This window comes from Suncus etruscus, chromosome 14, assembly GCF_024139225.1.
Source record: "Suncus etruscus isolate mSunEtr1 chromosome 14, mSunEtr1.pri.cur, whole genome shotgun sequence".
NCBI lineage: Eukaryota > Metazoa > Chordata > Mammalia > Eulipotyphla > Soricidae > Suncus > Suncus etruscus.
Genome location: NC_064861.1, coordinates 30,516,032 through 30,525,723, shown reverse-complemented (window position 1 = coordinate 30,525,723; position 9,692 = coordinate 30,516,032). Strand labels below are relative to the sequence as shown.

At 57.9% G+C, this 9,692-nt stretch overlaps 2 protein-coding genes and 1 pseudogene across 2 annotated transcripts; 2 read left to right on the top strand and 1 right to left on the bottom strand.

Moving 5' to 3' along the window:
- Window positions 1–1,723: 1,723 nt before the first annotated feature.
- Window positions 1,724–6,971, bottom strand: PITX1 (paired like homeodomain 1). Its single transcript, XM_049786780.1, has 3 exons — window positions 6,797–6,971; window positions 4,203–4,435; window positions 1,724–2,266 (listed from the first exon to the last, which is right to left on the bottom strand). The coding sequence occupies exons 1-3, from the start codon at window positions 6,969–6,971 to the stop codon at window positions 1,724–1,726; spliced, it is 951 nt and encodes a 316-aa protein (XP_049642737.1).
- On the top strand, window positions 3,161–3,272 carry LOC126028921 (uncharacterized; annotated as a pseudogene).
- Window positions 6,970–8,166, top strand: LOC126028359 (basic proline-rich protein-like). Its single transcript, XM_049787367.1, has 3 exons — window positions 6,970–6,975; window positions 7,058–7,865; window positions 8,045–8,166. The coding sequence occupies exons 1-3, from the start codon at window positions 6,970–6,972 to the stop codon at window positions 8,164–8,166; spliced, it is 936 nt and encodes a 311-aa protein (XP_049643324.1).
- Window positions 8,167–9,692: the final 1,526 nt, after the last annotated feature.

Below are 9,692 nucleotides of genomic sequence, written 5' to 3'. Positions count from 1 at the left end.
TTGGCCCAACTGCACCTCGATAAGTGCCTCCATCTGCCCTCCGTGTAGTAAGGACAATCTACTGACTGATTTGAGAGTGCTCACAGGCCTCCGCAGTGATAAGCTCCAGATTAAGCCGTTACTCCCAGCTAGGTCTTCCCAGGGTCCAGATCACCCAAACAGCGCCCTATCCCTATCTCAAGGTGACCCAAGGCAGAATACTAACCCCTCCTTCCTCTGCCGGCTGCAGCTGCAAACATTTTGTTTCACCATTAGAAATGACTTACTTAAGGGAAGCAGAATTTTACAGGCAGTTTACAGGCTAGACTTGTTCAGTAGTTTCCAAAAACCCAGGGGCAGGAGGCCGGGAGTCTGGGGTGGCAGGGAAGTGAGATGTGAACCGCGCGTTGACTGGCACTTTCTCTGCCTCTCGCAGTGCGCTCCCGTGTGCGCTCCCGGGTGGGATTTCCAGCTCTGGAAAAGGCAGACGCTAGAGGTACCTGATCACTCTGGCCTCTAGCAAACAGCCCAGAGCAGTTTTCTAAAGTACAGGGTCAGCTGAAGCAAAGGCAGTCCCACCCCAAGGATCGGGCAGGACGGGGTGCCCCTGGTGCCTCCGGGTCACTTCTCCCAGAGTGAGATACCCAGGTTTTTGGTCTGGAGAGGGAGGTTAGCTCCTCTCCTCTGACTCTACCCTCTTAGTCTCGGGGTTCCGAGGTGTCACGTTCCCTTTCTGCATGTCCCCATCCTCTGCCCAATGAAGCAGACGGGGTTCAGCCAGGGTTAGCACACTTGTACTATGGTTTTAATAGACGTACATGGACAAGTCGATATAGACAGATTTATAATTCTATACAGTCAGTCCGACATACACAGGGACGCTGTAAACAGGGGCGCGGGCCGGAGAGCGGGTGTGCAAAGTGGACGCGGCGAGGGGCGGGGGTGGCCCCGGCCGCACCCGAGCTCTCCCGGCTCGACTCTTGCACGGTGGGTGGTGACAAGGGGTCTTTTTCGCTGGGATTGAGGGGGGCACACCTCCGTGGCCCCGGGAGCGCAGCTGAGGGCTTGGGCCTGCAGCAGGCTGGGGTACTCAGAGACGGGGCCCTGTCCACCCCGCATCGGCTGCTCGGCGGCCTTAAAACTGGACTCCGGGGGCGCGGGGCGAGCGAGGGGACATCGGGGCGCGCCAGTGCCGTGAGCCGCGGGCACAGCGAAGGCCGACACGACACCGGTTCCAAGTCGGATCCGATAGGAGCTCAGGGGGCGCTCGGCCGGGCCGCTGCACCCCGACTCGGCGCACACGCAGCCCGTTCGCCCCCCGCGGCCTTTCAGTCCGGTTCGGCCGCGGTTGGCACGCTGGCTCCAGGGCGAACTCTCTGGGCTGATGGCACTCCCGCCGGGGGCCGAGGGGGCGACTGCTCCCACCGCGCGCACTCCCGAAGGGTGATTGCAACTCATCCGTATTTTGTTTTTTTTTGTTTTTGTTTTTGTTTTTGTTATTTTTTTTTCCTTGCGCGGCACTTTAATCCGACAGCTTTTGCTTTGTCTCGTTGGGGAGGGCAGAGTGGGGTCCAGGAAAGCAAACACAAAACCAGCCCGAGGGAGGTGGGGAGGAGGGGTGCGCAGGCGCTGGGGGGGCCGGGGCGCAGAGTTGGGGAGCCCCTCGCGCGCGCGCGCGCGTCCCGGCACCAGCCCCGCCGCCCCGCCCCGCGATGCGGCCGGCCCCGCGTGGCCCGGCGGGCGGTCAGCTGTTGTACTGGCAGGCGTTGAGGCCGGAGCCCGGACCCTGCAAGCCGCCGTAGCCGAACGACGAGTGCTGCTTGGACTTGAGCCGCAGGCTGGCGAGGCTCGAGTTGCACGTGTCCCGGTAGACGCTGTAGGGCGAGGCGGGGGTGCTGTAGGGACAGGCGCCCGGCGACATGGCCGAGTTCAGCGAGGAGCCGGTGAGGTTGTTGATGTTGTTGAGGCCCGAGTTGGGCATGCCGGGCACGGCGCCTGGGCCCATGCTGGACGGCATGGTCATGGAGGAGATGGAGCTGGGCGCCGAGAACATGGACTGCGTCGACAGCGGGCTCATGGAGTTGAAGAAGGTGAAGCTCTTGGTGGAGAGCGGGGCCGGCGCCAGGCTCTTGGCGGCCCAGTTGTTGTAGGAGTAGCCGGCCGCGTACACGTCCTCGTAGGGCTGCACCAGGCCGCTGAACTGAGGCACGTAGCCGCCCTTGCACAGGTCCAGCTGCTGGTTGCGCTCGCGCTTCCGCCACTTGGCTCGCCGGTTCTTGAACCAGACCTGTGGGAGGGGGCAGGAGAAGGGTCAGGGCTGCCCTGGGCTGGAAGACCCCGGAATCCCCCATGCCCCGCCGGCCCGCATCCCGCTCTCCCAATACCTTGTCTTTCCAAAGCCACGTTTCCACCCCAGCCTTCTCTCTCCTTAATGGTTTCCCTTCCTTTCTCCAAGAAAATGTTAGCCTTTTCCTCTTTCTAATCTTTAGCCTCTTCCCCAATGCAAATTCGTTTTCTTTTCCTAATATGAATGCTCATTCGTTTTGGACAAAATATTCGTTTTTATTCTCTCAGCCAGTCCATCTTCTGATGTTTCACTCAAACAGGCCCGCCTCTATCTCTCTAAATATCTCAGCCTTTTTCTGCCCCTTTGAAAAACAAAATATTTTCCCCCCTTGAATACGAGGTATTTTTCTTCCCAGAAACATAGATTCCTCACACTGCCCGCTCTGCCCGACTTCAGCCTAGTTTTTCAAATTGTTTTATTTCCAATTTTATTGACATTATATTTTCGTTTCTGCCCAAAAGGTTTAGTTTTGTTTGGGCCTCTCCTCAATGTGGATCTCGTTCTTTCCCTTCAAAACAGTTCATTTTCTTCATTATCCCCGTTTTAAATTTCGTCCCCAAAGAAATTTACAAGTATCCCTTCCATTTCCAAGTATCTGACCTTCACTGTTTCTCTGAAATAGTTGATTCGTTATTTTCTCAAATACTTGATCTCTTTGCTTCCCCCTTAAATATTTAGTTTCTTTCCTGCTGCCTAAATATATGCCAACTAGGTTTCTCTGCAAATATTTGATTTCCTTTCACTTCTTACTAGTTTTTCTCCCTAATGCTCCCCGCCCCCTCTGCTTTCTCCTACAAAATCTAGTAAGAACTACATCTCTCAACTCCTGGTTCTTCCGCTTCTTGGTCTTTTGGCTAAGACCAAGTGTATCTGTTCTTATCGGTTTAACATTAGATACACGCGCCCTCCCGACTTCTGGTCCTGCTGAACCTCACTTAAACTCCTACTGTACGCCATCTCCTTCCCCATCCTGAGTTTCCCAGACTAGCTTTTGGGACCCTTGCACCTCATTTTTGTTTTCTAATTTGGGTTTCTGTAAAAACTAGGCAGGTTTGGGATGACAGGCGCTTCTTTACTTCCTGTCCCACAGGACTTGACTTGGCTCTCTGCACACAGCGAGTATGAGATGGAGTTAGGGTGTCTGAGGGCTGGAGGAGATTTGGGTCTGTTTGTTGAAGGTGTTTTCAGTAACCCATGAAATACTTGCACACCCAGAGAAGCAAGATCTCTCTTGACGCTCTGGCAGGAAAGCTTTGCTTTTTACCAAGGACCAAAGTGGGGGGGGGGGGCGAGAGGAAGGTTGAAGTTTGCTGATCGTTGAGGACTAACACATCCCCAAAGGAACTGCGATCAAGGGTGACTGCCCTTTGAACTGGCACCCTCTCTTAAACCTGAGGGCCCTGAGCCCGAGCCCTACAGGAAAGAAAAGCCAGCTTCAAGTGAGTCAGGTAGAAAATACCCTGAGATTTTGGAGAAGTTAGGGTGGACAGAAGCACTGGCCCAGAAGGTTTGAGATCTACAAAACCCATGGACTTTTTGGGTCTCTATCTTTCCCTTTCATTTTCTCTCCCGGGAAGGTGCCAGCCACTTGTGAGGTCCCCGCAGCAGGGGAATCCTCTTCAAGCATTCTACGGTGGGAAGAGACTGGATGAGGAAGGACAGGGAGAGGGATGGAGGAGCCTGCTTGCCTGGTAGGTTTTGCAGCAGAGACTAACTGGGGCCTAGGGTGGAAACTCCTACGGCACCGCACGGGAGCAGGTTTGAGTGGCGGGTTGAATGGGGGATCTGTTGTGGGTCTAAGCACTGGATGGTGGTAGGCAGAGGAGGCCTCAGCTGGGTCGGGTCCCCTTAGGAGCACACGCCCGCCTGTGCTCACCCTCACTCGCGGTTCCGTGAGGTTGGTCCATACGGCTATCTCCTCCCGCATGCTCATGTCTGGGTAGCGGTTCCTCTGGAACGTGGCCTCCAGTTCTTGCAACTGCTGGCTCGTGAAGTGTGTGCGTTGCCGCCTCTGCTTCTTTTTCTTGGCGGGGTCCTCCGCACCACCGCAACCCGTGCTGCCCGCACCGCTGTCATCCGGCCCTTTGGGTTCCCCGCTGCGCTCTTTCTCTGAAGCAGGCAGATCGGGGAGCCGGTCACACTCAAGCTTCTACCCCTTTGCACCCCAGTCCCGGCTCCACCGAAGAGCCCACCACCACCTTCAAGTGCAGCCCTTCTTCCCGCGGGGAGCAATGAAAGCATGCGCATTAAAAAACAAAAACAAAAACAAACAAACCCGGGGCAGGGGCACAGCAGGAACTTTTGGTTTGCCGCTCACCCCACCCCGAAAAAAGCCCAGCTGCGGGCCCAGCTTCCAGGCCGGCCGAACAGGGCCTTGTCTCCTCTGGCGTCAGCCTCTGCTATTGCCGCCGTCGCCAAAGTGTGCTATTTCTACGAGTTTTGGGGCGTGAGCTCTGCACCAGAAGGAAATCTGTTTTCCCAAACTAGGAGCAACTTTGTCTAATGCGTGAAGCAGGCAGGCTACTGGGGCTAGAGCCAATCTAGCCTGCACCTCATTCAACTTTCTTCATCCCAGGACTGTGCTGGAGGCCCATCAGGCAGGCACCTCTCTGCCTGGCTCCTGATCTTAATTCCAGGCCTCAAATTCAAAGGTCCAGGAAAATCCTTTCAGCAGAAGTTGGTACAAGGGGGTTAGCTATGTAAGCCAGTCCCCGCTCCAAGCCGCACCAAACAAATGTAGTCGCAGAAACATTGAAACAAACAATCAAAAAATGTAAAACAACACGGAAGTTCAGAAAAGCTCACAGATCCGTGAACTGAAAACACGGGAAGGATCACAGACGCAAACCTATTCGTGTAAGCAATAGCAAAAGCAAATTGAGACGCCAGAAAACTCCGTGAGTAAAGCCCATGTGGACGCAGACACTGGTGCTGATTTTTCTCCAATAATAATAATAATAATGATAATAATAATAATAATAAGCCAACCAGCCACATGCTTGAAGATAGATTTTTAAACTCCTCAACGACGCCCTTCTAGAAATAAGTTTTAAATGCCAGGAGAAAAAAAAACAACTATGTAAATAGTCAGATAATTAAAATTCCAAAGGCAACTCGCTGCAAATGAATTTTGAGAAAATCCTGGCAAAACACGCCATTTTGGATTTTGGGATCGGTTTGGAAAATCTCCCCAAGAAATGTTGTCAATAGGTAAATTAAATTCCAGAGGAATATAGCAAGGATTGAAGTTTTTTCTTCACAAGCGCGCAGCGCTGTTAAAAACCTTAAATGTGTCTTCATCGATGTGGTTTTTTTTTTTAAAAAAATAATCTATGATGATATATTTCTCTGGGTTTTAGAAAGAAAAACACGCACACGCGCACACGCACACACATACACACATACACGAACACACACACACACACACTCACCAATCCTAGACCACATTTAAAACTTGCGAAAACAAAAGTGAAGTCCAGCACTGATTGTTTTTGAACTCAGCAAATGGAGACTCTCAGGGAAAGTCACTTAAGGATGCAAAACAGAAACAAATAGAGATTAAAAACGCGTAGAGAAACACTCAGAGGGGGATTAGGACGCGCAGGCAGAAGCGGCGTCCACGTCCCCGCAGGCTGGAGCTCCGCGCCCTGGAGTCAGGACAGTGGGCCCTGGCCAGGTTCAGCTACACCACCGCCGCGCAGTTTGCCCTCTGTCCCAGGCCAGCTCGTTGTGGCGAGGGTAAAAACAGAACAAAACAAAACAAAACTGAAAAGCGAACAGCAAAAGCACCAAAACCAAAAACCGACCCTTGAGCTGAGACAGAAAGAAAGCCGAGTGACGACCCGGGAGGCCCGGGCCAAGCTGGAGCCCGGGATGCGCGGCCTGGAGGACCTTGGCTCTGCGGGCACGTGGAGCCGGACGCTCGGGTGTGCGTTCGGGCCAGTCGAGTCCACGGCCCCCTCTCGAAGCCTGCCCTCCACTTGAGGAGGTCTCCCTCTCCCCACCAGCCTGCTTTTCGGACTTTCCCCATTTAGCCTTTCTTTTCGCTCGCTCGCTCGCTCTCAGCCTGGAGTGCACCCTTCATCCCGACCCTCTCGGGGGCACTTTCTTCGGGTTGCTCCCATCGCGCTCTCTGCCCCCTTCGCTAGCTGTCGCGCCCACGCCCCCAACTCACCCCGTTCTATTGCGCCCGACCCAGAGGGGCTGTCAACCCGCTCGCGAGACCCCGTGGGTCTGGCATCTGCCGGCCTGGCCTCCCTCCGCCGGGGAGTCCCGCGCCAGAGCCCTGGGAACACGCGCAGTCGCCTCGTCGCAAAGCGCGTAAGGCGCTTCCAGGACCAGATAGGCCAGATCGAGCAACCTCTGTGGACCCCGAAAGATCCCGAGATCCGGGGCGCGGACGGGGCCTGGGTGTTCGATGCATCGAGCGCCGGGACCCCAGCTGCGGCCCGGTCGGGACGTCGCGCTTACCTGGCAGCTCCGTGTCGGACGACTCGCTGGCGGAGTTCTCGAGCGGCTCGCGGGGATCCGCGGCGCGGGCCAGGTGGAAGGCGGGCCCCATGTCGTGCGGCGGCGGCGGCGGCGGCGGCGGCCGGAGCCCCTCCGGGAGCCGCTCCAGGCTCATGCCCCCCTTGAAGGCGTCCATGGAGGCGGGGACCGCGGCGGGCGCTCCAGGGGCCGGGGCTGCGCGCGCCCGGCCCGGCCGCCCTGGCTGCGACCTGCGGGGACAAGAGCGCAGCACCTAAGCGGCCGCCCCTTCGGGCTGCCTGCGCCCGCAACGACGCCGCGCGCGCCCCATGGGCCGCCCAGGGCTGCGGGCCTGCGGGGGGCAGTGGCAGTGGCGGCGGCGGCTCCTCGGGGCCCAGCGCCCGGCTTCGCGCTGCGTGCCAGCAGCTCCGGCCTCCAGGACCGCCTGCTCGCCCGGCCCGGCTGCAGCTCCCGGTCCCGGGCCGGTTTCTAAGGCTCCGGACGGCGCCCGCAATGTCTGTCTTAAAGCGACAGCGCGCACCGCCAGGTTCCAGCAGTCCCCGCGCCAGGGGTGGTGGGTGGGGTGGGCCGTGGGAGGGGGCGGGCGGGCGGGAGCGCGGAATCCAGCCCCGAGCCGCCCGCGCCGCCGCGCCCGCTCCGCCGCCTCCCGCCCTCCCGCCCTCCTTCCCTCTGCGCCGCGCCCGCCCCTCCGCAGCCACCTTCCCGCCGCCTCCCCGCCCCCCGCTCCCCACCCCCTGGGCCTCGCCGCGCCTCTCCCCGACTTCCTTCCCTGGTGACACACCGCGCTCTCCCTCGGCCGCACAAAAGAAACGCATCTGGCCTGGAAGCCCCGCGTGGCCCGTGCCCACCTCTGCCCCGGACGCCTACAAGGCCGCCTCTGCCCTGGCGGACGAGCCCCACTCGGGACGCGGGGACCGATCGCCTCTGAGTCCCAAGCCAGGGCGAGGGCAGAGCCCGAGGCCGGCCCCGGTAGCTCCCAGCGGCGTCCTCGTCGGGGGGCCAGTGGCCCCACCTTCCCCGGCCTCTCCTCCCCGGACCTGCGCCCGCCTGAGTGACAGCGGCCCGCACGCTAATGCCCCCTCATTCCCCCTGTGCTGCTCCTAATTAACTTGGACCCTTTTCCCCCCAAGGCTGCTGCTCAGGCCTCCCCCTCTGCACAGCAGTCAATTTTCCGGGATTGGGATGGAACTGATGGCTTCTAATCAGACGAAACGTCTCTGTTGGCTCCAGGCCCCCGTCGAGTGCAGCCCGAGACCCCCAAGAGCCAGTCAGGCCCCGTGGCCTTCGGAGGGCACCTTCCCCCTTTTCTGCCTCTGCAGCAGGTTGGCCAGACAGTTCTGGATCAGGCTTAGCAGAGGTGTGTGCCTCTGTGTCTACCCCCTTCAGGGCAGCTTTGACTTCCTCGGCCTCCCACAGGGACCTCCAGGTCCACCCCTTCCACCCTTAGTCACTGGGGGGCCGAGTACAGCCCCAAGGGTCCTCCTTGGGCCAGTCTAAGACCTCCTTCTCCCCCACCCCAAGGATCGAACCCCTTCCCTGAGTCCTCCCACTTTAGTGAAATTGTTGAAGGATTTTGCTCAGCACTTGATAAGTGGCCCTGAGACTTGAGAGTCTTGAGCAAACAGGCAACAGCTGGAGTGTCGGGTGTACCCCCGGCTTGTTTCCCTGACTGTAGCTGGACACTAGGCTGCCCTTTTCTGTCACCTGACCAGATCCTCTAGGCAGGAGCACCGCTAAGCAGGACCAAGGCTGGGGAAGAAGCAAGCGCTACCACTTCCTCTAGCCCAGTACATATGCATCGCCTGGCGACTCTGCTTGGGCCAAGTGCCCTGACTCCAGGACACTCCACAAGCCTGCCTGTCAGACTCTTTTGCTGGCCTCCTTATCCACGGAGGTACCTAGATCCCAGGCTGCGCTGCTCAGGGAGGAATGTGGGGGCAGAGATGGGGCAGAGAGGAAGCAGACCTGCCTCCTACCTCCCTGAATACAGTTTAGGGTCCCCACCTTGGTCCGTGGACAGAATGCACTGTCTTTAGTCCTGACCCTCTGTCACGGTGCCCCCACCCTGATTTTAGCAGTGATTTCTGTCCTTTCCTTCCTAAAAGAAGTTCCTTTAAGTTGAGATCCTCAGGATGAAGTCAGGATGGTACCTGTGTGTGTGTGTGTGTGTGTGTGTGTGTGTGTGTGTGTGGTACCGGTTGCAGGGGTGGGGAGTGGGAGGCAGGGGAGGCCTGGGAGGCTTGGCTACGGGACCTTTGCCACCAGCGCCATCTTTGACGGTATGTCCTGGAGGTTCCTGCAGCAGCAGATTCCTCCTCTCTAGGCAGATCCAGGTACTGTTGCCTACCAGGGGATGCCTTGAATACACCCCCCACCTTATTGGTAGCTTTTTTTCCTACCAGGGGCAGCCTGTCCCCAGGCCTCTCTGGGGCAGGGGCACCCTGTTCCACATCTGTACACGGGACGGGGTGTGTGTGTTTGTGTGTGTGTCCAGTCCCATGTGTGGGACACAATCCGACTGCCAGTGCCCAGCAGGCTGGGGTTGTTCTGCAGGGAAGCAAGCTGTGGGGGAGATGGAGGTGTGTGCTGAGACCAGGGTGGAGTGCACACAGCACCTCTGGGTGCTTCTGCAAGGACATCGAATCACTGGTTGATCTCTGGACTCCTGGAGTCCCAGCTCCCACATCTCAGCATGTCTAAAAAGTGGGGCCCTCCCTGGATGGACTCTGTCTCGCTACTCCACAGCATCATTGAGTCCATTGAAGGGGCTGGCACACCTAGGCGGCTGCATTGAAAGCAGCCTAGGTAGGAGTACCTGCTGAATATATGCAAAGACCCTCAGATCTTTTTTTTTGCGGCGGTCACACCTGGCAGTGCT

Coding starts and splice junctions, on each gene's coding strand:
- LOC126028359 (XM_049787367.1), top strand. Junction 7,866..8,044: donor CCGGACCTGCGCCCGCCTGA/GTGACAGCGGCC, acceptor TGTTGGCTCCAG/GCCCCCGTCGAGTGCAGCCC.
- PITX1 (XM_049786780.1), bottom strand. CDS start 6,971: ATGGACGCCTTCAAGGGGGGCATGAGCCTGGAGCGGCTCCCGGAGGGG. Junction 4,436..6,796: donor GTCCGACACGGAGCTGCCAG/GTAAGCGCGACG, acceptor TGCCTGCTTCAG/AGAAAGAGCGCAGCGGGGAA. Junction 2,267..4,202: donor TCACGGAACCGCGAGTGAGG/GTGAGCACAGGC, acceptor CCCCTCCCACAG/GTCTGGTTCAAGAACCGGCG.